Source organism: Protopterus annectens, chromosome 16.part0 (assembly GCF_019279795.1).
Source record: "Protopterus annectens isolate FY-2018-M chromosome 16.part0, PAN1.0, whole genome shotgun sequence".
NCBI classification, from domain to species: domain Eukaryota; kingdom Metazoa; phylum Chordata; order Ceratodontiformes; family Protopteridae; genus Protopterus; species Protopterus annectens.
This window is the reverse complement of record NC_056750.1, coordinates 452,213,274-452,240,581: the sequence shown is the minus strand read 5'-3', so window position 1 is coordinate 452,240,581 and position 27,308 is coordinate 452,213,274. Positions and strand designations below refer to the sequence as shown.

At 42.8% G+C, this 27,308-nt stretch overlaps 1 protein-coding gene across 2 annotated transcripts in view; it reads left to right on the top strand.

The window, feature by feature from the left end:
• The window catches only part of RABGAP1 (RAB GTPase activating protein 1), a 4,144,188-nt gene that overhangs the window by 3,178,186 nt on the left and 938,694 nt on the right, over positions 1-27,308 (top strand). For both annotated transcript variants that reach the window (XM_044058459.1, XM_044058460.1), the window contains one exon: positions 6,092-6,184. In XM_044058459.1, the coding sequence (XP_043914394.1) occupies positions 6,092-6,184 (93 nt within the window). The remainder of the gene's footprint in view (positions 1-6,091; positions 6,185-27,308) is intronic.

Genomic DNA, 27,308 nt, shown 5'->3' with positions numbered 1-27,308 from the left:
ACTGAACTAAACTAGCATGATGAGTGGAGGTGTGGAAGTCATTAATAAATATATTAAATAGTAGAGGACCCAGAAGCGAGCCCTGAGGGGCACCTGTAGTAATTGGCTGAAAAGATTAGAAGGGTTGTTGCCATTTAACAGCTTGTTGCCTTCCAGATAGGTACTTAAGGAATCTCAACAAGGAGGAGTACTGTGGAAGTCCTGTTGAGAGTTGAACGAGCAGTAACTGGTGCGAGACAATGTCAAATGCCTTTGACAAGTCTAAGGACATGGTGGACACAAGCAGACCATAATTTCTATGTTGGTTTATTATACTGGTAAAATGTAATAGAGCAGTAGTGGTGCAGGGCTGGGGCAGAAAGCCATGTTATGTTTCTGAGAGCAGGTTATTTAGGTACTGCATCAGCTGTACATAGATGCATTTCTGTAATATTGTGGAGGGGGCAGACAATTGCTATCTGTCGTTAGTTATTAAACTCTATAGATGTGCCAACTTTGTGCAGTATTATGCTGTGGGATTTTTTTCCACAGTGATGGGATGCATATTTCTGCTGTGGACTTGTTAATTAGTATGGACACAGCGAAGGCTATGACTTCTGCAGCCATTTTTATGTAGTCTGATGGTAGTTGGTGTACAGCTATAGAAGCAGTTTTTAGTTTAAGGAGCAACTTCCTTATGAGCAAGGTAGGTACTGCTAAAATTGAAGAGCTGTAGGTGATTTTGATTGGAAAGGAGTAGAGTGATGGAGACAGATGTTTTAGTGTCTAAGAGTGATAATATTGATGGTATAAAGTAGGAATTAAACTGTGTGGGAATAGTCTCACGTATTGTCTGTTTTTAGAGGGACTGGTGGTCTTGCTAGGTTGGAGTAGTTTATTTAGTGATGACCAAAAAAGTTTTGGGTTGTTTATATGTTTATCTTGTAGGTTGGTATAGTATGTTTGCTTATCCTAATTGAGATGGAGTTTTGCAAAGTTTCTAAGATGTCTGAATTGCTGGAAGGGATTTTGAGTTCTATTTTTATATCAATTTTTCCAGGCTTTATCGCTTTTTATCATTTTTTTTTTTGTTTCTTTTGTCAGCCATAGTGCGAGGTTGGACTTTACTGTTTTATTATGTACTGGTGCTAAATTGTTTAAGGTCTGTAAGAATATATTAAAGTATGTTACTGCAGTATCTACAGTATTGTTCTAAGTACATTCCAGTTATATTTTTTTTTTAGTGTTTCATTAAAAATATCTTGGTGTTTGTTAATTGTCTGAAGTTGTACAAGTTTATGGATTTAGTGGGAGTAGAGCAATTTGAGTTGCCAGTGTATATTTCGGTCTCCAAGTATTATCGCTTTATGGTTAATTTGTTGAGATATCCAATACTGGATGCTTTCAGCAGTGTCAACGCTATTCCTTGGTGGTATATAAATTGCTGTTAAACATGTAGTTTTCCTATTGTTGATTTTTAGGAGGGTAATTAATAGTTCAGCATTGTTAAATTTGGGTATTTCCTGTGGAAGTAATGTAATAGTTAAAGAATTTTTATATGCGATTGCTACACCGCCTGCACGCTTGTTTTGTCCGTTATGCCTGAGTATATTATATCCTGGGGGGATCTCATTATCCTTTTATTTCTTTTTTTTTAACTAGGTTTCAATAGCTATGACTACATCAGGAGTGTATGTGGCAAGATAAACATATGTCATGGATTTTCTTGCACATATTTCTTAGGTTGATATTTAGTAAGGCGAGTGTAGTTTCTGTTTTTTGCTGAAATGTATTAGGTGACTGGTTTATTTTGGGGTTGGAAGTGATGGTTTTATGAACAGTGGGACCTGAGTGTGGGTGAATATCTCTGTTAATTTTTTCAGTTGATATTTTACAGAGAGAAGAGTGTGGTCAGTTATATTCTAGTCTTGGTTTGCTATTTGATCATACAGTTGGATGCTTAGTTTTAACATACTTATAGAAAAATCAGATATGGTCTGTTTGTAGAGATAGGGTGTTATGGAGAAAGACATGTTGGGTAGATGTTGATATTCTTTGTGAGGATTAGTTGAAGTCTTAATATTTGAAGGAGGTGGATTTTATAATTGGTGATGAAGCCTAGTAGGGTGAGAAGAAATAGTAAAATAATCTGACTTAGGGGCAGACATCTTATTTAACTTGGATTTTATCTTTGTTGTAAATTGGGATAGGAACATTTTAGGAAAGTAGTGGGTTGGTTGGGGAGATGTAATTTGATAGTTATAAGTGGCAAGGATAAGACAATTTGAGAGGGTGTCTTGGGTGGTAAACTAGAGTGGGTGTTACTGTTGGGAATAATTGTATTGTTTTCCTGTTGGAGGGAACTGATGGTACTGGGTAGAGGGATATGTGGGTGGTGCTATGGAAGTGTAAGTGTAGAGTAAGAGGGGGTGGGTGAGATTTGGTGGTAGGGTAGGGGAGCAGAGTGAGGCCGAGCATTAGCGAGAGTGAACAAAGCAGGTTGAAAACCTGTCAACAGACAGAGGAAGCAATCAGTGATTTAATGTAACTGGCCACAAATCTGCTGAGAGATAAATAAAAGGAACAATGCAGTTAAAAAAGGCCTCTGTGCTAGTAGATGAATGTCTTGATTTTGTTGCTCTAGGACAAAGTTTTAAATAGGAGAGTTGATCCAATACCATCTTGACATGACTAACTGTGAGAACAGTAAAAAGCTGCACTTGATTCATTGAACAACTGTGTAATGTAAGCAGATTTCTATGGATTTTGAAATGCAAAGTCCAAAAGCCTACCTCAACCCCCACAGACAAGCAAAATAACGAGAAGAAGAAAACCAGAATGCAATAGTTCAGCCCTATTAAAATACCAGCTGAGAACGTAAAAGTGGTTACACAAGAAGAGAAATAAACTTAAAGAAGGGAGATAGTCGACTGCTAAAAACAATGAACTTGAGCACAGTTAAAGGAGGAATTACCACTGGGACTGCTGTGGTCTAAGAAGATGGAGGTATTATAGTGGACAAAGTTGTTTGTTTTGTATTTACTGTGCAGAAATAGTAGCTCAGAGCTGAAATTGGTTTAATAACTGTATTAGAAAAGGAGAAAAAAGAAGGGAAGGGGGAGACCAAGGGTGACTTCCTTGAAGGCATGCAGTTCCACTAAAGAGAGACAGGAGGATATAAATAGTGGGAGTAAAAATTCTGCAGGAAGTGAAGAAAAGTATGAGAGAGAGAAATAGCTTGAGTAGAAGTAGTAAATGCCATTGTCTGTTAGGAAGGAGAGAGTAAAAGCTGACCAGCTGTGTATTATTGGAGGAGGGTTTACAGACTATAAGGCTATGGTTTAGAAACTAGGACACTGAAGCACTTGTCATCAGACTAGTCACTGTGCAAGCTAAAATGTATGCAGAAGACTGGCTGTCCCTAACACTTAAAGCACAAGACCAGCGATGGTGCACAGTTTGTCCTAATTAAATGCTGGTTGGATTGACTGGACTCAAGACTGCCTATTTGGATAAGCCTGCTGTGTGTAAACTTTTTCCCGTGAACCTGTTGAAAAAAGATGTATACAGGGTTCAGCAGAAACCCAATTAAATTACTGCGGGTTGAACTACGTGCAGCGGAACACTGGCACCAGTAAATGCACTGAAATTGTAAGTGGTTTCTTAATACATATAGAAATAAATTTTTTAATACAGTTGCTGTAATGGAACCACTTGGCTTACCACTTTAAGCAACACATCCTCAGAAGGAAACAAACAGTACTATTATGTTAACACCCTTACAAATTAAGAACATTAATCTTTCAAAAAGCAGATTTTTAGCACCAGAACAACAAAGCAATACTGAACAGTTAGGGATAAGGCAGGAAGAAATTACAAAAATTGCTCCAAACCTCACAAGCACTTTAAATAGAACAGAAATTATAACAAACACTTTAACTTAGATTCCAACAAACTCTTTTTGCAGTGATTCTACAATTTATATAACCTTTCTAGCTTATTTAACGTCAGTTGTAAAGGGTTATGCTAAATAAATAAACATTCAGTCCTTATGCAACAATAAAAATTATGATGGCAAATATTGGGCAGCATTACAATTGCTGACACAAATCAGCTGTAGTACAAACAATGGTTGCAGGGCTTCCAAGATGGCTGTACATTGAATACAGATTAATTCTAGCTCTCCCGGTGTGAAAATAGAAACTCAGCAGAGAAGGTCAGTAGACTTGTGTTTCTAGGTAAATTTCAGTAACTGGCTAGTAAATGTACTGCCTGGATGCCAGGAAAAAAATACAGAGGACCTGGGGAAAACAGCTACAAAAAGTGAGGAAGAAACGCTGACTGGGGAAAGATCTGCAGCTGTGCAAAAAGCAGTGCAACCTCCAGACATGAATTCCAGTAACCTACAGGAAGATATAAGACCAACTGCACACACACATGGTTAAAATAAACAATGGTTGCAAGTCATACTTAGAAGGTACAAGTACAGGTAGAAATTAGTTTCAGCAACAATAGCTACAAAGGACCAGTTAGCTAAACACAAATAAGTTTGTAAAGTAAGTATAATTATAAACGTCAGACATTTGATTCTCTCATCACTTACCTTGTAACTCTCTTGAACCCTACTAGTGAGAGAAGGAAGGAAGGAAATTAAGGCACACTCTGAGGGCCCTTGTCATCTTTGATGGCATATTGGAAAGGGGTAGACTCTGTATATATCTGTATGAGGAATAACATACTGTATTCTTTTCCCTAGATTTAGGACTGACTTTGCTGCAGCCATTCTCCTGGGGTTCCTAAAGCCTTATCATTCCTCTTCAGATATTGGATAAGCTTTGGTAATTAACTCATATCCTTCAAGACTACTACAGTAGTGGCGATGATGAACATAGTATATTTGTGTGCCTTGCACTCACCTATAAAAGTAGATGTTTGAATTCCTCACTGTTGCAGTAGCCACAACCACCACCATCCCCTTAGTAGTGTATAGAGTTATTTCTTGTTTTTTTATTTCAGGATGCGTATGCTACTTAATTTTAAGGTAAGATAAGTCCTAAGATTTTCAGTTCTGATTGGTGATTTTCCCTCAGGCTGGCCAATCAGCAGTGAGAGTGTAAGTGTGGGACGGAGCCAGTTCTTTTGGAAGCTGACTGGTTGTGTCTTGAGAAAAATTCAACCCATATAACATAATGGCTACTGCAGCACTGAGGAATTCAAACATCTGCTGAAATGAGCAAGTGCAACTTACACAGCTGTACTTTTCTAATCAGTGTTATATTGGATGAGGTCAGGAAGAAACTGAGCAACACAAGATGGTGCTGTCACTTACGCAGTAGATGTGATATAATTAGGCATTGCTGGTTAAGAGTGCTGGAAACAGGAAGATTAGTAATCAGTCTCAGTATATGGGTTGAAATGACGTTTTGTAGGCCTTCATGAAATACCCTCAGATGTCAGTTTTTAATGGTGTATTGATCTGCAAAGATGGGTGCAGTAAGATATATTCATTGTACAGTTCCCTTTACAGACTACATCTCAAGCATTAATATCTTTCTGACCTAACTTTGTCTGCATATTCACTTGTGATTTTGTGGATCTGAAACATCCATTATCATATTTTCAGCCATTATCAAGTCAAGATATATCTCATTTAGTGTACCCTGCTGCACAGCATTTTTTTGATATTTCAGAAATATTTTCTGGACACGTAATATTTTCATGTATTATTAGGACTTCGTAACTGTCAGAGATATTTACTGACTGCAGTTATTTCCTGGAGTTAAAATTACAACTGGCTTTGGATAGTATTTGTAGTATAAAATCCACTGAGCTCTGCCTATTCCCTAATTTGCAATAATGTAATAATTGACCCTTTATGCCAGTACTTCAAAACAATTTTTTTTTGCATACCTATTCATATGCAGAATGGTTTGTTCTGCTTTTGCATGCCTCTAAAATAAGGAAAAACTTATTTCACACCTTTTAACTTTAACTTCTAAAAATCTGGGATTTTGCAATCATGATATTTTTTATTTTTTCATGCTGCCAGTGTATGAAATAAATCACTTGTTTGGAGTTAATTAATATAAAGGTTGTTTTTTGTTTTTTATAGATCAGTCAGAAGAAGCTGAAGAAATTTGAAAAAGAATACTACACCATGAGGGAGCAACAAGCTGAACAAGAAGACCCCATTGAAAGGTTTGAGGTACTGATGTTTTATTTTTATACTGTTTATTTTATTGTAATGTTGAGCTTATTCCACAAATAATTCTGGCAAAACAATGTGTATGCATTGTGGCTTATGTTTAGATCCACAAATTAAAATGCCAATAAATGCTTTAAGGTTCCCCATTTTGATCACAGTACTCTCTGCATGCATGTAGGGGGGTATATGCAATTTTAATGACTTCTTGTCCTTGTATTATATATCACATTCTATTTTATGAAGATTCAGACCCTTTCCTAATACATACAGACGCACTGCATTTAGCAGTTTTATTTTATTCTGATGATCGTAAAAACGTTTCTTGTACTGCTGTTACTAAAGCATAATTCTGTGGGAAATGGTTTATAAACAGATCTGTTGTCTTTTCCATCTGGGTTCAACCTGTGGTTACTGGATCTGACTCTGATCAGAGATTGGCTGTCTCCTAAACACTTCAGAGCCTGAAATCCACCTCATCTACCCATAATCATTTACTCAATTCGGACCATCTCAGATCTAATCTGTCACCTTCCTGGACAGCGGCTTGTTCTTGAGCTCAGTGGGATGTTTCCTTTTTTGTGAGAAGTTGTAACTTGATCTTGTTCCCTTTTCCTGTACCCTAGTTTGTATTTTTTAGTTAGTGTTTTTTATGTGTAGGAGGTAAGTAGGTAGTTTTAGGAAGGGTGTTTAATTTTTTTTTCTTGTTAGCTGGCTTTTCCCACCCAATGTGGTTGAGTGTTTTTGATTCTTAGTGTTACATCATTTCTTGTTAGTGGTATTTTTTTCTTGAATGTTAAATTATTTGTTGTTTGAGCAGTATGGAGAATGGGTTTGAGAAATGTGTGATGTGTGGCCACAATCTCCCTTCTCAAGATGGTCATGACTAGTGTGTGTAGTGTTTTGGGGCTGCTGACCTTGAGACACTGTACATCATCTGTGAAAGCTTCAGCACTTGTGCTGTAAATGACAGAGGAGCCAAGTTGATACTAAAGGGTCTATTGCTGGGTGGCGACTCCTCCTCTTCTCCCAGTAAGGATGATTGGGGTCATAAGGAGGGCTGTGAGGACCCTAACCCCTTGAAGGGGGACCAAAAATGATCGGCACCCTCTTCTTGTCTGCTAAATCCAAAGGTCCTATGATTCTCATTTTCTCTGGTGGCTTTGGCACCATTATAGGCTCTGACCTGATTACTTTCAGCTTCAACTGTGGGGAATGCTCCTTCTCCTGCTTTGTGTCCCAAGAAATTTCTAGTAGAATGGAGCTCCCACTGGCAGGACTTTTTCTCTCTTCTCCACTTTTGTTCAGCGAGAGTCCTTGCTGAAATCATCCCTATCTCCTTCCTGGATATGTATGTCAGAGCTGTCATACAGCAGGCAAGCCTCTAAGCCTTCATCAGTGGCTTACTCAGCTCGGTTGTCCCATTCATACGGGAGTTTAAGACCCACTGACTTGCAGCAGCTGATGCAGTCCTTCCTACAAACCCAGATGCAGTTAGAGCTGATCCCTGTTACTTCAGGTCTTTGACCCAAGTCTTCTGCTCCATCAAGCTAGTTTCCTCTCTGAGAGCCTGCTGTTCCAAGGTCATTTGAGTCAGTTGACTTTCCCTCCCTACGGTGAGATCCAATGACTTGACTGATCTCTGCTCCTACCCTGGCCTTGGTTTCCTTGACTCCAGCAGCTTTGGAGCTGAGTGGACCTCTGATCCAACATGTCAAGGTGGGGGGGATTCTGGGTTGGGTCCGACGATTCTGGTTTTGGGGGTAATCCCCAGGATTTGATAGCTCAGCTTCAGTTTTAGTGTCAGGGCAGTTGGAAGTAGTTCTGGAGTCCTGTATATCTTTTGAATCTCTGGATCCTAGGTCTGCCTTGGACTTTGTAGAGAGGAGGATTGGTCAGCTGCAATCAATATCCCTCCATTTTCAACATCTGTGCTTCTGGACATGTGTTCGTCTGCTCTGGTGCAACCCACCCCAGGTTGTCTCCAATCAGCTGTACCTTTAGGCCCCCCTGCCTCTTCATTTTCTCTCCCAGATTCATCAGCGTGGGATGTCTTGGACAAGAGTGCAGTGCAACAGGAATCACATAGATGTTCTTCGTGTTTCACTGTTGCAGTCATCACCTGTGGGTTATCCCTGCTGTGGTGGCCCTCGGCCAGCCCTAATACCAGAGTCAATTTGTCAGTGCTGTAAAGCAAGGCAGCCAACGTTATTACATAGTTTTTTTCTTGCCGTGGAGCCTGTAGCAGAAACAGTTCGCATGAGTGCTGGTCGGTCGCTACCAAAAGTTGAATTTTATCTGAAAACATCTAAAGCCAAGTACCTCGTTGGGGATCCTTTTTTCTTGCTCTAAACGATGTCCAAAAAAGTTAACAATTGTCTCACATGTGGAAAGCAGATCCCACACCGAGACTTCCATTCTTACTGTGGCACTTGTTTAGGTCCAGACCACGACATCCCCCATTGCCGCTTCTGTGCCCTCTTTAATGCGAGAACCATTCACTGCAGACCTCTTTTTTTAGACCGTTATTTTCATGTTCCATCTTCGCATTCCAATATGGTATCCGTCAAGCAACAATCCGTTGACATTTCAAAAAAACATAGAGATAAAGGGAGAGACAGACCACACAAGGCTAAGCCTTCTGATGATGCTACTGCTAAGCAGGTTATCAGTTCTCCAGAATTCAGTGAGGCATGTTCACAGCCCCTGATGCCCGATTCGATATCTACGCAGCCCTCTACTGAGACCCTTTTGGAGTCCGGTATGCTTCAGAAATCTTCTTTGTCTTCCGAGCCTTTGGCTGTCTCTGCCTCTGCCTCTGTTGGGTCTGGAGCCGCGGCGCAGGCACCGGCTACCAAGAAGGCCTTTCACACTACAGAATCTAGACAAAATCCCATGTCTTTGCATCCGACTACCGTTTCTCTGAGACCAACGGATTCTCTCAGGCCTAGAAGCCAGCCACTCGAAGGAAATTTGCGTCTAGCCACCATCTTGCTATTGCTCCACCACCCCACGCACAAATGCTTAAAATATCAGAGGATCTCATCTCCCTTATCTGGGATAGTCAGGCCACAACTTATAAAAGGAAAATGCACCCTTCTCCAAAAATTATGACCAAACAGGATTCTGACTATTCAGCTTTTGAAGAGGAACAGCATCCCTTAGCTGCTTATGAGGATTCAGATGCAGAGGAATCCCATCCCTTCTGGCTCCTCTCTAGAGGACCTTTCCTTTAGGGAAACCCTTCACTCCGTCATGGAACATTTCCAATGGGACTCTCAGGGCTTCCCACAGTCTAAGAAAAGACTTAGAGAGTTTCTGGACCTGCCCCAGCGCAGACCCCTGGCCATCCCCCCTATTTTAGAAGTGGTGGATGATGTTTTCCATGAATCCAGCTTAGCCCCGGACGCCCTCCCTCCTGCTCCCAGTAAACCTGGCAAGTACTACAGAGTACCGGATTCTCACAAATACCTGTACAGAAATCCTGCTGCAGACCCAGAGGTCGTTACACAGGGACCTAAAGGAGCTAAGACCAGTTCTGCCAAGAATCCTCTTCCTTCTGACAAGGACTCCAGAGCTGTGGACAGATGGGGTAAAAAAGTATACACCTCTGCAACCTTAGCCATCAGAGCACTCAGTTGTCAGTTCCATATGTTAAAATATCAACAACACACTTTGGCACTATTAAAACAGAAGATTCCTACCTTATCTGACTGTGTCAATTCAAAAGAGTTAGCAGATTTACTGCACTGTGCTTGTCAACTGGCCAAGCACTCTTTACCAATGTGGATATGATGCCCTGGAAGCCTCTAGCAGGGCAGCAATGACAGGATCTGTTATTAGGAGACATGCATGGCTGAAGGAACAACCTCTCCCTGATTATGTCAAGTCTCAACTTATTAATGCACCCCTAGATAACGAGTGCTTGTTAGGGGAAAAAGCAGAAGAGGTGTTTAAAAAGATGGAAGACAAAGCAAAATCTATGCAAACAGTAAAATATTTCTTTCAGGTTCAACCTCCCAGATTCAGCAGAAACTTTCCCTCTAAGCAGTGGGCCTTCCCTGCACCTAGCAGACAGGGCCAAGATGAGCCCCGCAGAGACAGACCATCCAGGCCCCTATCCCAGAGCTAGTAGAGAAGCAAACAATGGACCACTTCCATCTCTAAGGTAGGGAGTTCTAAGCCAAACTTCTGTGGCAAACACTCACAATGACTCCCCCTCTGCCCTCCCTTCACTTGTCAAAAACTAGGAGGAAGGCTGTCCCACTTCAAAGACAATTGGCTTTCTGTAACAAAGGACCAATGGGTCTTAAAGATCATTGTTCAGGGATACAAATTCTCTTTCAACGAACTCCCAATTCCAAGAGTGTACCCAGACTTACCTCCAAATCAGTGGGCAGAGGCATTGAAACATGTCTAAACTCTCATATCCCAGGGGCAGTAGAACCTGTCCCCTCAGCTCAAACAGGCAAAGGATTTTATTCCAGACTATTCCTTGTTCCCAGAAAAAGAGGGCACTTGGCACCCCATCCTGGATCTATCCATTCTGAACACCTCCCTGGTGGTCCCCAGATTCAAAATGCTAACTTTGCAGCAGCTGCTGTCTATGCTAACAAAAAATGCCTGGCTAGTGACCCAGGACCTAAAAGATGCCTACCTCCACGTCCCCATCAAGGAAATGTGCAGGAAATTCCTGCGTTTCAGAGCACGCTCACAACACTTTCAGTTCTCTGCACTGCCCCTTGGCTTATCTACTGCTCCCAGAGTATTCACCAAATGCTTGGCCCCGGCCATAGCATTCTGCAGACAGAGAAGTATACAGATTTACCCTTACCTGGACAACTGCCTCATTCAGGCAGAGTCAAAGATAAGCTGTTCCAGGACCTTCTCTTTGTCAAATCACTCCTAACTTCCCTAGGGTTCACCATCAACAAGAAGAAATCAGAGCAAAACCCCACCCAGGAAGGTCATTTTCTTGGGAGTTGTGCTAGATACAGTATCTCAAATGGCCTTCCTATCTCCAGAAAAGCAGAGCTTCTTCCCTCTCTACTTTACCCAGCTGGCTTCCAGAAGTCACCTCACTACGAGGAAGTTCCTGCAAGCCGTGGGATACATGGCATCTTGCATCCTTCTCATTTCTCTGGCCAGGCTTCATATGAGAAAACTTCAGTGATATTTAAAGAACCTTTGGTGTCAGCACTCTGTCCTTAGAGACCTCTCTCTCTCTGATCCCATGTATAAGACCTGAGTTTCTCTGGTTTGCAGAGGTCTGTGCCAGGAACAAGGGTCTTCCCTTCATCTTCCGCCCTACCGGTCAGACCATCAACACCTCAGACATTGCTTGGGGCACTCACCTAGCAGGCATGTGTACCCAAGGTCTTTGGGATGTTCAGCAACTTTACTTGCACATTAATGAGAAAGAAATGATGGCAGTACAAAAGGCTCTGACATCTTTCAAACCCCATCTCAGGCCAGGAGTTCTCCTTATAAAAACAGACACCACGGTAATCTGGTAAATCAACGAACGGGGAGGGGGGCAATCTTACCCCCTGTGCATGTTAACCATGAGCCTCTGGCTTACAGCCACCTCCATGGGTCTTGACCTAATTTCCCAATAACTACCAGGGGTCAGTGGCACCCTGGCAGACCACCTAAGCAGAAACTTACTGGACCCCCACGAATGGCAGCTCCACAGGGAAATCTTGCTGCAAATCACTCAGGAGTGGGGGACTCCGGAAGTGGATCTCTTTGCCTCCCACCTCAACCACCAGCTGCAAAAGTTCTGTACCAGAGAGTATCACCTCCTAGCGTGGAAGGTGGATGCCTTTACCTTCCCCTGGAACTCCTCCTTTGTGTTCAAGTTCCCTCCTCTGCCCCTTATTCCCAAGGTACTGATCAAAATAAGGGAGGAGAGACCAAAGGCCATCCTTATTGCTCCAGATTGGCCCAGACAGCATTGGTACCCTTTACTGCGCAGCCTGACCCTACAGCTTCCCAAGATCTCAGACTTCTTGACCCAGGTGAGGGGGGAAGATACTGCACCCAGACTTAGAGACTGTCAATCTTTCAGCATGGCTTATACCTTAAAAGCTAACAAGGAGTCTCTATTAAGCAAATGGATCTCTGTGACATCATCACAGAGGCCAGAAGACCCAGCACCAAAAAATCATACACAGGGAAATGGAAAAGATTTTGCTCCTGGAACCAGTTCAAAGGGGCCAGTACCTCTCATCCTTCCATCCCTCTTATCTTGGATTACCTAGCTGAGTTGCTCAACAGTGGCCTCTCTTTTTCCTCTTTTAAAATCCATCCCTCAGCCTTTTCTGCCCATTACGATTCAGACCCACCCCTCTTCTCTCATCCTTTGATTAAGAAATTCTTCAGAGAGGTTTGTAATATCAGACCTCCCAGAAGGCCTCCCACGCCACCCCGGGACCTGAATTATGTTCTAGAAAAACTAACCTTACCTCCTTTCGAACCTGCTGTTTCTACAGAATTAAAATACCTCTCCTGGAAGACTGGCTATCACCTCAGCCAGAAAAGGTATCAGAACTTCAGGCTCTCATGGCTGCTGAGCCCTTCATCATTTTCCATGCAGACAGGGTCCCCCTGAGGACTAATCCCTCCTTTATGCCCAAGGTGTTATCTGATGTGACCCTCAACCAGGCTATACACCTATCCACCTTCTTTCCCTACCCTCAAAAGAAGGGAGAAAGAATTCTCCACTCGTTAGACATGCATCGACAACTCTGATACTGTCTGGACCGTACTAAACCATTCAGAAAAACAGACCATCTACTTGTCAGCCTTGCCCCTGGGGCAGAGGGGAAGCCCATTTCCAAACAAACCATTTCCAAATGGATATCAAACTGTATCCATTTCTGCTACATGCTACATGGGAACCTCCCCCAAGTCTATCCGTACCCATTCCACTAGGGCAACCTCCACTTCCATAGCCTTCCTCAGAGGAGTCCCCACCAAGGACATCTTGAAAGCTGCCACCTGGACCTCTGTCCATACCTTTACAAAGCATTACCACCTACCTCTTTTTTCTAAGTCTAGGACAGGCTTTGCCTATGCAGTTCTTCAGAGCCTGCTGATCCATGCCTAGGACTCTAAACCTATCCTTCCACCCCTCTCCTCAGCTTTGAGAATCCTCCCACAGGTGATGACTGCAACAGTGAAACACGAAGAACATAGTACAGTTGTGTACACTTACCATAAATGTAGATGTTCGAGTGTATTCATTGTTGCAGTCCTAGTTTCCCAACCTCCTTCCATCCCCCATATAGCATCTTCCCCTAGGGGGACGCAAGCTTTCCACGGTGGCTTTTAGCCACCAGGACCACTTTTCCTTATTTTCTTGTGCTTCTGATGGGTTAGGGCAAGAAAAACTGATGTAATGACGTTGGCTGCCTTGCTTTGTAGCACTGACGACCTGACGTCAGACTATAGGCGACAGCAGCCGCCACAAAAAAAATTGACTCTGGTATTCGGGCCGGCCGAGGGCTACCACAGCAGGGATAACCCACAGGTGATGACTGCAACAGTGAATACACTTGAACATCTACATCTATGGTAAGTGTACACAACTGTACTATTCTCCTGAAGAATCACTCACCGAGGATATTGACTTCAGTGAAAGAGAGGGATCTCCTAAATCCCCTGTGGTAATGACTCTTTTGGTGATCTTTTGGAGCTGCTTCACCAACAAGGGGTTAGGACTGCCGAAGCCCTGTCTCCAGAGGAGTTGGTATTTTTGGAGGCCTTCTAGGTGAACCCATCCATATCCTGGGTGGTTTACTCTCTGGAAGCACTTTATTGACCTGGTGTTCTGGAGGGCATGGAAGGAGTCTGATAGGATGGAACTGATTCCAAAAGAAACCGGACAAGATCCTCACCTCTCCCAAGGATCTGCAACACTGGAGTACAGGTCCTGCCATTTATGCTACTGTAGGGGCAGCTGCCACTAAGAAAGACATCTCTGAAGAGGCTTTTTTGGTTCATCCCCCAGAATAAAGGAGTCTCTACCTTTGGACCATTTAGGGGAAGCTTTCCTACACCTCAGCCACAGTCGCACTGAGAGGGTTAAACTATCTCGCCTATTGATGAGATTTTAGCTTGACATTGTGTCAGAAGTGTCAAGGGTAGTTAAGACACAACAGACTCTAGAGAGACAGTTGACCACTTTGCAGCCTGTTGCCAACGTGTCCATGCATCTGTTGTCTAACATGGCTGATGGTACTTCTCAAGCCTCTGACAGCTGTATTGCCAGATTAAGCCACGCTTGGATGAGGTTGTGTAATTTTGTAGACTGCTTCAATACTTTCTTTAATAATCCCTCCTTTGATAGGTCTTCTCTTTTTCAGCCTAAGGTTAAGATCAGTTTGACCAGAAGTGAGCAAGACATAAAGATGTTGTCTGCCATTGGAGTACGTTTTGCCACCCGTCAGTGGACCTTCTCTTAGAACCTTAAGGGGGGGAAACATCTCTCTCTTTTTTTTTTTTTTTTTTTTTTTTTTTAAGGAAAGCACATTAGCTTTTTCAGAAAGCTCCTTCTGAAGTTCCCCACTGCAATGGGGGGAGGGGGGGAACTACAGTGGGTGCCACCTACATGGCAGGGTGGCCTGCAGAACAATGGCTTCTACTGACCTTTCTCTGGAAGGGATCCTGAGGGGTTGCCCAACTGTCCAGCAATGGAGGCAGTTTGCAGTCGTATTCTGTACATCCAAAAGCTGGGGAGGGTATCATCTTGGATGCATGCATGTTAAGAATCGTATCCAGAGGTTATACAATTCCATTTTTAGAAACTTCAAACATCTTTCAGACATGCCACCCCAACCGTGAAGGGATGCAGCCATCGAAATTCAGATGCTGTTAGTAAATGGAGTCATCCAGGAGGTCCCACCAGACCAACGTGAATCTGGGGTTTGTTCAAAGTTCTCTTTGGTAATGAAGAAAAAACAAGAACCTCTGGTCCTTTTTGGATTTGAATAAATTAAACCGGTTTGTTAAACAGACAATGTTCCAGATGGTCACAGAGTAGTCCATTCCACCTCTGTTGAGGAAGAATGACTGGATGTGTTTGATCGGTCTCAAGGACATATACCATTGTATTTAGATAGTGAGGCATTCCAGGGGATTTCTGTGCTTCTAGCTGGAAGCCAGTCATTGTCAGTTCAAAGAGATGCCCTTGGGTCTCACCACCATCTTCCAAGCATATGGTACTGGTAGCAGGCTGACTCAGGCTGCAGGGGATCCAGGTCATCCCTTACCTGGATTATTGGCTCCTAACTGCCTCCACAAGGGCATCCTTAGTCAGGACCGGAGAAACTTTATTCAGCTCTGCAGTTCCTTGGGAATCACTGTCAACTACCAAAACTCCAGTCTCCACCTCTGTTAAGATGCTAGAATGCATATGATACCACTTGGGTGCAAAGTCTCTCAGATTGCAAGACTTTCAGTTTCTGGCCATTTCCTTGCTGTCTTACAGAATGCCTTTAGCTTTCCTTGTTCTCAAGCTCTTAGGACACATGGTGGCTGCCGTCTGCTTACTTCCCCAGGTGAGGTATCACATGAGGGCTTTGCAGAAGACACTGACAGTGTAATGGTCCTATTTGATGCTTCTGACAGAGTTTCCCATTGTGTTAACAAATGTTTTTGAAATAAGATAAGGTGGTAGTTGGTCTCCCTTGGTGTCCTCCGGGAGACTGTTTCATATGTCTTCCTTGGCACAGTCATAATGGATGTCTCTCTTCTTGGGTGGAGGTGGGGTATTTTGAAAGGAGGACTGTCCAGTGTGACCTGGTCTGTGACCAAGGCCAATTTTCATGTCAAAGTCCTGGAGATGACATTGGTCCACCTTGTGTTGGTGGCCTTTCAAGGCCATATCCCCAAGCATGTGATGTCATTTCAGATTGGCAATACGTCTTCTGGTATGTGAAGAAACAGGGGGGATCCCTTTTATTATCCCCTTTGTCTGGAGGGCCATGAGAGTCTGGTAATGGGTGATTTTGTCTCAACAGTTTCTGTTTGCAGTGCACATCCCAGAGAAATCCTGTGTTTTGGCAGACAGTCTGAAGAAGTACATTCTTTTTTCACATGAGTGGTCCCTGAATTTGGGTGTTGCAGCTCTGATTTATCAGCACTGGGGCACTCCGTGTTGTGACCTGTGCACAATCCCTATCCAATACTAAGTACAACATCTTTTATGCCTTACTCCTTCCTCTGGGGCAGTCACCCAGGAATGCTTTTCTGTGTGCTTGGCCCTCAGAGCTTCTGTATGCATATCCTCCCCAGCTTTTAATAAAGTTTATCAGGAAGTCAGCCTGTTGCAGAGTGAGTGTAATCCTTATTGCTCCCTTTTGGCCCAGTCAGGTGCAATTCCCCTTTCTTTGGCCTCTTCTGAGTTACCCTTCTTGGGTCCTGAATCCCATTCGGGATCCGATTTTTCTCCCAGTGGGCCTGGATCCACCAGAATTTCAGATGCTAAGGTTAACCGCATAGTTTTTCCAGTTCCGCTGCTGGACAGAGAGCCCAAGCTTTCAGACAGAGTAGTGCATATTTTATCTTCTCAGAAAATGTATACTCTTAGAGTATATATGCCAGTAAATAGAAATGCTTCGCTTTTTGGGCTAACTGTAAAGGTTCAGATACCTTCTCAGCTCCAGTGGAGGTGATTCTTGACTTTCTCGTGGACTTTTCATTATGGATCCAGTTATTCAACCATTAAGGTACAATTGGCAGCTATTTCCAATTTTCACATTGGTAGGGATAATATGCCTTTGTCAGCTTTTAAACTTTCATTGGCCTTTCTCAAGAGTACTTTTTTGTTGTATCCTCCTGTCCAGGATCCTGTTCCACTGTGGGGCTTTCCTTCTATGTTTCAAGTGCTTGCTGCACCTCCATTTGAGCCTTTTGCTACAGCTGATTTGAAGATGATGTCATGAAAAATGTTCTTCTTGGTGGCTGTTACTTCTGCAAAGCATGTATCAGAAGTACAGGCCCTATCCTTGGTACCTCAGTACTTGTTTTTCAAAAAGACAGGGTGTCTTTCCACAGGGATCCTACTTTTCTTCCAAAAGTGGCGACAGAGAGTAATTTGAATCATACCATTCACTTGCCAGTGTTGTTTTCTGAATTTTCCAATAAAGAGGAATATTTACTATGTTGTCTTGACATCCATAGACAATTGAGGTTTTATTTGAATAGAACCAAATCTTTTAGGAAATTTACTAAATTAATTGTCTCTTTTTCGAAGACCTGGTTGGTTGCGCCAGTGTCTAACGTTACTGTGTCAACTGGCTATCTGAATGTGTTTCATATGGGTATAGTTTGAAAGGAAATGCCTTTCATCTTAAGCCGAAAGGTCATTTTGCTAGAGCTATGGTTACGTCTACAACTTTTTTTCCAGAGTTGCTTTGGATGGTGATTGTGCTGCTGCGACTTGGGTGGGCCCTCACACGTTTGTGTTCCACTACAAATTGGACTCATTTGAGGCCTCGGGCCTGTTTTGGTTCCACCATATTGCCAATATATTTTTGTAAGACTTCCCTAGGGTGTTACGTGGCTAGGGACTCTGTCCCAGAGGTTGAACCCAAGTGAAAAAGACAACATCGGATATGGAAATTATGTACTTAACATAACGATAGACTTGTGTTGTTTCTTTGTTTGGATCAATCTTCCCTCTCTTTTGCCCCCAACTTTGTGGCAAATCTCTCAGTCATGGGACGACTGAGTCAGGGAGGATGGTTTCCTCCTTTATTGGGGTCCTTAGTGATTTCTTTTGGGATTGAGTAATGGAAGTTTTTTTTTGCAGAGAGGGGCAAACTTGTTCTAAGGAAGTCTTAGTTGAGCCAAGGGATTATGAGTAGAGGAAGCAGAGCTTTGGAGGCTTTTATGAGATGGCTGGACTGAAATCCAAGTCAGATTTGATAAGCCCATAAGTTGAACCAGACAGAAATAGACAACACCCATGTATCAATATGGCACGTACATAACTCATTTTTAAATCTTTGATAACTAAATATTCATGCCTTCCACATAAACTATGCACATTTTAACAAATGTAGTTTAAAGTGGATTAAGTATTTTAAGAAAATTGCTCATTTGCTTTATAGTGAATTATTGTTTTAATACTTTTTAATTGTATTAAACTTCATGACTCAGCACACATTAAACATTTTTAAAGTTTAGTATTTTATTTTGCATTTTATTCCAGTTTATAATTATTTTATTTATCAGCTTTAAAATGTCAGTGCTTCCTTATTTCAAGCTTAAAATCATTATTAACAGTCTTGACTTTTTATTTAAGCCATTTGTGGACAGTCTAAAACAAAATCCATCCCTCGCACTTTAATTTACACAGTCCACATTGCCTTCTTTCTCACTAGTGTACCGGCCTAAAAATGAACTGTAAATGCTGTATTAATATTCTGCATTTTAAATATGAGGCTTATGAATTTCTGGGATCACTGTCTTATTTTTTTTATTTGCTTTTTTTGTGTTAACTGTGGTAGAGAACTGATCCGTAAGGGCTTTTTTTAGACTCATCCCAGGAGCACTGCCTAGTTAAGTCTCGGCTGCGGTACCTTTTGTGCGGAGTTTGCATGTTCTCCCTGCTTTCGCTTGGGTTTCCTCCGGGTACTCCGGTTTCCTCCCAGAATCCAAAGACATGCATCTGGAGCATTTCTCTCCTGGCCTCCGCTGAAAATAGGCTCTGTCCTAGTCAGACTTTCCTGGTCAACAAATGTTAAATAAAGAAATAAATGTCAGTTGCTCAGACTCAAACAGTAACCATATGGAGACTGAGGGAATCAAAACCTGGACTACAAGATAAAGCTCAGTGTTATGTTGTCCTATCTCACCTTCGTTCTTGTTGGCTGGGTTCAGAACCAAGCATCAGTTCCGACACTCCCTATTACTAAAGCTCAAGAGCTTCCACTGGCATGAGGTTATGCCCTATCCCATCATGCTTAGGTAAGATAACCCAGATCTCGTTTGCCGCTAAACTAGATCAGGTGCTTCTCACTAGGCTCAGGCTAAGTGAAATACTTTCTGGATATTGTTCGTTTATTTCAAAATAATTTTTATATATGTTGTTGTGTTGCTAATTGAGAGTGTTTTTTAGGTCTTAGCTGTGGTGAAATCCTAAGTTTGTTGCTTGTTCTCTTTGTTGTGGCTGGCCATCGCTTTTGTTAGGCCTGCAACTCCCTATCCCATCTTTTAAAACTTTTCTTTACCATTAGTGAACCTGTTTAAGTTAGACAGTTAGTCTTTCTTCTCCTTTCTGTCCTTTGTTGAGCCCATTTAAATTAGAGGGTATCTCTTTCCTTTTTCTACCCCTTCCTAAGAGGTTTCATCATCTAAGTTAGAGACATCTCCTTTGGCTAGAGGAAATCGTTGTTTTGGTTAGAAACCTCTCCTCTAGCCCCTTTTTTCTCCCTTGCTTGAGTTTTAAAAAAAAAAAACTAGAGTAGAAGTTGTATAATTACCTTTTGTTGTAGTGTGGTGTTTGATAGCTTGATAGTTTTTTGTTAGCCTTATTCTCTATCCTTTACCTAGCTCCTGGACAGTGTTCTTTATTGTTGCTGTAGTTTGGTCACTATGTCCAAGGAAGGAAAGGAAGTAAAGCAGTCAGGCTTCAAAAAGTGTGACTCCTGTCTCAAAAAATGTCCTTGACCGATGGGCATACTAGTTGTGTCTACTGTCTAGGTGCAGTACACCTCCAAGACTCATGTTCTGTCTGTCATGGTTTCAGTTCGAGGGTACTGCAGGAGTGTAGAAACAAACTGATGATCAAGGGATTCCTTCCCTTTGCTGAGGCACTAGAAGGGAAACCAGACCTCCTCCAAATCATCCCAGTCGCCAAAATCTGACAAGTCTACTAAAAGAGCTTCTTCTTTGGCTCTTGTTTCCAAGCCGGCAAAAAAAAAAAAAAAAACTATTGAAGGATAATACTTTGGAACCGAAGGCTTTCGGACCTGAAAAGACTGCTCCATCAGTTCCACCAGTTTTGTCGGAATCAACTAGGAGTCCTATACGGAGCCGGTCCCCAACCTTGGAGCTGGTCTCCTCAGTCACCCATTTTATAGTCTGTGGCTGGCAGTGTAAAATCCTCGGCCCCGTCTTCTTGATCATCCAGGAGCCTATCGGATGATGATGTGCTGTGGGTGGCCAAGAGGTTGCTCCGGACTTCGGCTCTAGCCAAGATCCTTTTGAGTCCAGCCCATAAGGAATTGTAACTAACTTCTTCTTCTGCCCCTTCTTCTATTCCTCCTCCGACCTGAGTGGTTTTGGAGCCAGAGTGCTTGGATGTGTTTGTGATGGAACTGTCAGGTCCGAGACTCATCCCAGGGTTTTCAGTCCCTACTTCTGTTCCGACCTCTTCGGTACCATCTTCAGTCAAGGGGTCTGGGAACCAATCCTTCCCTTTCGGGTCCAAGGAGGAGAGTCTGATCCGACCCTTGTCAGATCTGAATCTACCTCTTGGGTCATCGGCGCTGGTGAGCTTGACACCTACATCGGCCTCGGAGCCCATCTCCTTGGTGCGAGAGGAGTTTCCTGGCTCTTTAGAGCCGGAGGCTTCACTGGACCTGGGTCTTGGTGCCTTCGAGGTGATGTGTGTTGTCACCCTTGACCACTCCACTCTCAGATCCAAGCACTTTTCCCCCAAAAGTGCCAGTGTCTGTCTCTCTACCATCCCCCCCTCAGGCGTAGAGAACTGATGCCCCAGGACGCCCCATTGGGTGAGTCCCTTTTTTCCAAAACCTCCCCAGAGGATCCCTCTGGGGATGTCCCCCTGAAGAGAACTTGTAAGAGGAAACATCTAGACTCCCCTGAGAAGTCTGTTACTTCAGATATGGACTTGGATGATTCAGAAGGATCCCCACAGTCACCCACTGAGGATGTCTCCTTCTCAGACATCCTAGAGATCCTGAAGCAGAGAGGTAGCTGGAAGATCCTCACCCTTTCTGAAGATGAGTCCGTATACCTGGAGGCATTTCGTTCTCGACCCTCCACCTCTTGGGTGTCTTTGCCCTTCGACCAGCTTCGTACTGCTGATTCCAGAAACCAGACTACATATAAGGAAATTCCAGTGATACTTCAGGTCCAGCTGGAATTAACACTTCCAATGACAGTAAGAACAGAAACCCATTCTGTCTTCTGTTTCCCAGGGAACTGGAGTAGTGGGTCAAACAGAGCAACTTGAATGTGTGTGAGTTTGGGGGGGGGGGTCCCATTCCTTTATGAACTACCTGACCAGACCCTTACAACAGATGCTGCACCTGGCCTGGGGAGGGCATTCCCACTGGATCTCAAGTATGTAGAGTTAAGAAAGTTTGCCAAATGAAGAAGCATATAGTGTAAATGAAATTATGGCATTGATTCAGGATGTCAAAGCATTTATTTCTGTATTTATTATTTGGTTACTGGGTAGGCAGAATAGTCCAGGGTCCCTTTTCTGCAGTGACCATGAAAATATTAATTTGGTCAAACATAGACAGGATACTCTTTCATGTTGTTACAGACAAAATAATAGTGATATAGTACATCAGCAGGCAGGGTGCAATCAGATCCTATCCCCTTTGCAGGTATACATTGATCACCTGGGACCTGGCCTTACAGCATAGCAGTCATATTGCCATCTCAGAAGAACACAGTGATGTACCACCTTAGCAGATCAAAGGCAGTAGATTTTACAAAGGAAGGTCTTCCTTCAAGTAGTGCAACTGTAGGTGGGAGTCCCCCAGATAGACCAGTTTGCATCCCCAGACAATGGACAGTTGAAGTCCTGTTCAGCAGCACAGTGCAGAAAGCTTGGGCATCAGACACCTTCACCACCTGAACAGGCCTGCTCTTGTATACCTTCCCTATGGTTTCCCTTAAAGCTAAGGGTGATCCATAAACTGAGTCAGGACAGGCCAGAGAGGCTTTTGTAGCACCCTTTTTGCCCAGGCAACACTGGTTATCCCTTCTCATATAGATGTTCAGAGGAAGCATCTTGTGCTTCCCACAACATTGGACTGAATAATACAGAACAAAAGATAAACCACAAAGCCTTCTTCGGTGACATCACAAACCTCCATGGCAAAACCATTACACTGATCCTGTTGACTTAGCCAACCTACTAGCAGATAGGTTCAGTGCAGATTTCACACCCCCACCCCCCCAAAGGCCTTTTCAACATCTCTGATACTTGTCCCGCACTTCACATCTCCATAGATCATGTTAGAGGCCCTATCCAAGGCAAAAAACACAGCTTCCATGGGACCTGATAGTATCCCAGGCTGTATTCTGCACCATCTCCAGAAAGAACTGGCTTTGCCATTGAGCACCCTGTTCAGCTACAGCCTAAGTACAGGCTTCCTTCCAGCAGAGTGGAGAACTGCCATTGTCATCCTCTTGCACAGAGGTGGTGCCACCACTGACCCTGGAAACTGTCGCCCCATTAGCTTGACAAGTCTGATCTGTAAAACCATGGATCGTATTATTATGGATCTCATAAACAAGGATATAGGCAATCTCCAAGCACTTGACCCCACCCAGTTTGGATTTGTCAAGGGCAGATCTTGCTGGCTGAACCTGGTTGACTTCTTTGAGACTGTCACCAAGGCTCTGGATGAGGGAATGTCCATACATACAGCTTAGCTTGACTTGACCAAGGCTTTGACACAATCTCCAACTCAGGCATCATCGAAAAGGTAACACAACTTGGCGTATATCCCTGTCTCATTAGGTGGGTGTTCAACTGGCTCACCAACAGGACCCTCCAGGTCAAAATAGGTGCTTCCACCTCCAATAGCAGACCTGTCACTAGTGGGGTTCCCCAGGGATCTGTCCTGGGACCGCTACTGTTTGGCATCTACTTCTCAGAGGTCCAGGCAAAGACAAAAGCCTGTGGCTGACCAAGCTTGCAGACAACTGTAATTTGGGTGCTGTCATTGACTCCCCAAGTGATGTTAACATACTGCAAGCGGGTCTCACAGCAAATGACTGCTGCCAAAGTCATGGCCTCCAGCTAAACACAAAATCGTGTCATCATACCATTCGACAAAAACATGGCCCCTACTGATTACTGCATCAGTGGCAACTCTCTAAACATGCAACCTTTTGGTGAGAGACCCGGGTATTCAGGTGATGACAATCTCACATTCGACCATCATGTAGTAGCAGTGGTCAGAAAAGACTTTTACTTGGTTCTTCTCATAAGTAAAGGGATTGCATCTAGAAAAAAGGAGGTTCTTACCTCTCTCTACTCCTCCCTCATTAGACCAGTAATTGAGTATAACACTCCATTTGGCATGTACCCCTCCAAACATCTGCACCAACTGGAAAGGCCACAGAAATATCTCACAAAGAGAATCCATGGTTTCCAACACCTGTCCTATGCAGACAAGCTCATATCACTATCACTCTACTCAGTATCATACAGATTGCTCAGAGGTGATCTGTGTCTTGCTACAATGCAATCTCGAACCCTGCCCTACTACAGATGTTCCATATCTATAAGTCTACCTCCTCGCGCATTACCAGCTTGAAAGGCCTGAATCTAACATGCAACATCAGCAAAACCTGCTGGAGAGACAGGTTTGTGTCCCAGAGGCTGCACCATCTGAGTAGACTTCCGATACACGTCAAATAGAGTTACCTCATTTACCCACTTCAAGCACAGTCTTGATGAGTGTGTGGGAAACCACAAATTTGTCCCAGGGCTTCCACCTGTATCCCTCATTGGCATGGGTGACAGGTGTTGACTGAGGTTTCTTTTTGGGGATAAATTCTTGGCTATGCTTGTAAGGGCCCCAGGGCTATTAGCCTAGTGACCTTCTATGATCCTATGTAATACACCCAGCCTGAAAAGAACTATGGCTGATAGCTTGGATGATATGATCCTACTTCCTTTTAGGCACATATGTACTGAGGATGCATTGATTATTGTTAGGGAGCCAAGAAAGTCTATCGATGGGAAATCTTACCTGTCCAAGTGGAAGAAGATTTCCAGCTAGTACCAGGCAAGAAGACAGGACCCTGGCTCACCACTGGTGTCCCAAGTTCTTCAGCGCTTGATTGAGATTTTTGGAACAGGCCTAGCTTACACTTCCATTTAAGGTCATTTCTCTTATGTTAACCTTTTTGCCATTGGATCTGCCCTTGACCACCCTTAGGCCAGTGGAACAATTCCTTAAAGGAGTACTACATAAGATCCCAAGGAAAAGAATATCACTTCCCAAGGACCTACATTACATCTTGGAAAAAATTACTGAAGCCTCCTTTAAGCCAGCAGCTTCAGAGCATACACAGCTTTTGACATGAAAAACTGTTTACTGTAGCCAAGGGAGTGTCAAAACTTAAAGCTTTAATTTAAAAGGAACTCTTGTATAGGCTTAGAATGAAATCCATCTTTCATGTCCACAAATTTCTCCTTGAACCGTAGTGTTTTCTTCCCTCCACCCCCAAATAAGGGAGAAGGAAGTTTACATTCCTTGGATGTGCTGAGACAGTTAAGGTCTTTCTTACACGGGGCAAAGGACAGTAAAAATGTCCAATCAGTTGTTTGTCCAATCAGTTGTTTGTCACCTTTGCTGCAAAGAAAGATGAAGTATCTATGTCTGAATTGATTGTATCAATTGTATCTAAATAGCTAACATAATGTGTACAGTTTTGCTAGTCCTGACAGTGTAAACACTTGACAGGCATAGCTAAGGCTTACAGTGTCGGGGGTATAGCCACATCTGTAGCTTTCCTTAAGGGGATTCATATTCAAGCCATTCTGGAAGCAGAAACTTGGACATCAGATAACATTTTTTCTAAAAATGTAAAGATTTGACATTGATTGAAGAGGGTAGCACTTGGTGTTCATCATTAAATCACTGTTGCAGAAGCATATAGCTGTGTGGAATGTATCCTACCTAGAAACAAACATCTAGCCTGTGTACAAAAGCTTTTGAGTTCCTTCTTCATTCACTATATGTCTAAGGAAGCACAAGGGCATGCCAATATAAAAGGAGTTGTATGGATGTAAAAATTCAGAGCTTTCTTGCTGTTGGAGATTCAGATGAATATTGTCTTCGCAGCATCTTCAGTTCAGCAGTCTGCTTTGATATCAAACTTTTGGGAAGATAAATACCCTGTTGGAGACTGTTTTTTTGAGAAAAGTTATGTTGCCTTATGTCTAGGCATATCTGTCAGTTGTCCAGATTTTCACAGAATGTCCAGAGTTTTGCATCATATTTTTTGTCTGTTCCTCATTAAATCTGTGTTTTTCGGGAAGATCATTGAGGACTGAAGTCACAAAATCATAACAGACATTTGAGTTTCAGACTTCATTTTCTTCAGAAAATGCATGTTAACACAAAACCTGTTATTCTGGCAATGTCAAAAATCTGTCCCTATTTTTGGACCTTTGTTCCCCCCATTATTTTTGTCTTTGTCCAGATTTCTTGTGCTAAGAGGTTGAGAACGTATGTGCCTAGGTGAAAAGGGAGGTGTACAAGTGCCAGACAGATTCCATCAGCAGCACTTACATGGCTTCCCTTTATAACGTGGGATCGCAGGTTTATTCCTTCAGTAATTGTTGCTCCTTTACACATAAAACTATTAGAAGTACATTACATTCCCTAATATCGTCCTTGAAAGTTAGAAGTTGATGGATTAAACTTAATTGGTGATGGAATCCGGTGCTGGTACCTTTGACTTTCTCCCTCCAGCTCTGAAAAAGAGGGGTTTGAGAGAAATAATGAAGCTTCCACTCCCTCATCTTCTCTCTCCCCCAACCTTCAGATAATGTATCCATTGTGACCCTTCTGGAGTCCTCAAACTGTCTCCTGCTTACAGTCCCTCTGATGAGGTTCCAGAAGATGACACTGAGGGTCATGAGGCTGAAACACCCTCCAAGGCTTGGACATATGCTCTCATCCAACAAGGGAGAACTGTGTTTTATGTTTCAGGGGCCGGATGTCAGCCCTTAAGAATAGCTGAAGGAAGAGGTTCAATCCCCGAACTCTACCTCATTCATCTGATTTAGGTGATATTTAAACTCTGAAAAAAAGAAGTCAAGTCTCGTAACACTAAACATGTTACTTCCTCAACTACTCCATCTTCCAGAAGTTGTAAAGTGAAGTTGTATTCTTTTGCTTAAGGACCTTTTAATGTATTTCATTCTTTGCAGTTTGCCTCTTCTCTGTATCTGAAAATGAAAAGATCCCCATCACCCTCTAATAGTGGTTCCCAATCTGATGTGAAATAGACTGGCTTAGACTATGCCTCTCTGGTGTCTTTCCCTGATTCCCTGCAGTTTGAGTCTGAGAAGGATAATTCCTTTCATTCTTCTTTTTAGGAAATTCCATTTGTGACACTATTACTAAGATGAAGAATCTTTTCCAGTTAGAGCTTTTACAGATTGATAACACCTAAGCCTTCAGGAATTCTTCCTGTAATAGGTGTTCCAGAGGATGCTTTTATCATAGCTGTTATTTTGCCAGTCACTCAACCCCCTACTCCTAAATAAACAGGCTTTACAAGGTGCCACAAACTGAAAAGGACCTCTTTCGCAGTCTTGTGACTGATCCAGCAGTTAGCTCTGTAAGCAAGGAAGCTAGTCTAAACTTTCTCTGCTACTTGTGATCCTGACCCTTCAGCTAAAGATGGAAGATTCTTTGACAAGTTTGGAAAGAAAGTATATACTTCCTTTTGTCTTGCGTTTGAGAAAGTTAACTGTTAGGCACCTTATGGCAAAGTACTTAATGGCATGAGTTAATGAAATGTGTTGGCAGACCTACATTCTTCAGAATCTTAGTCTTTCCTCTTTATCTTAGTTTCTTTGGTCAGTAAACATTCACTGAAATGTCATGATGCTGCAGATGCTGTTTCTAAATCAGCAACCACTGGATATGTTATGCCCAGGTATTTCTGCCACAGGTCTCAGAATTTGCCTGAGGGTGTCACAGCACAAATTCTCAATGCTCCCCTTGACAAAGATTGATTATTTGTCTCTTTCTGCTGATGAGCTGAAAAAGTTTGATGGAAGTGGCAAATTTATAGAGGGGGTGAAACAGCTTGTCTCTCATTTCCATGTACAGTAGAAAGTATCCTTCCAAGTCCTGTCCCCTTTTACTAAAAGACCATC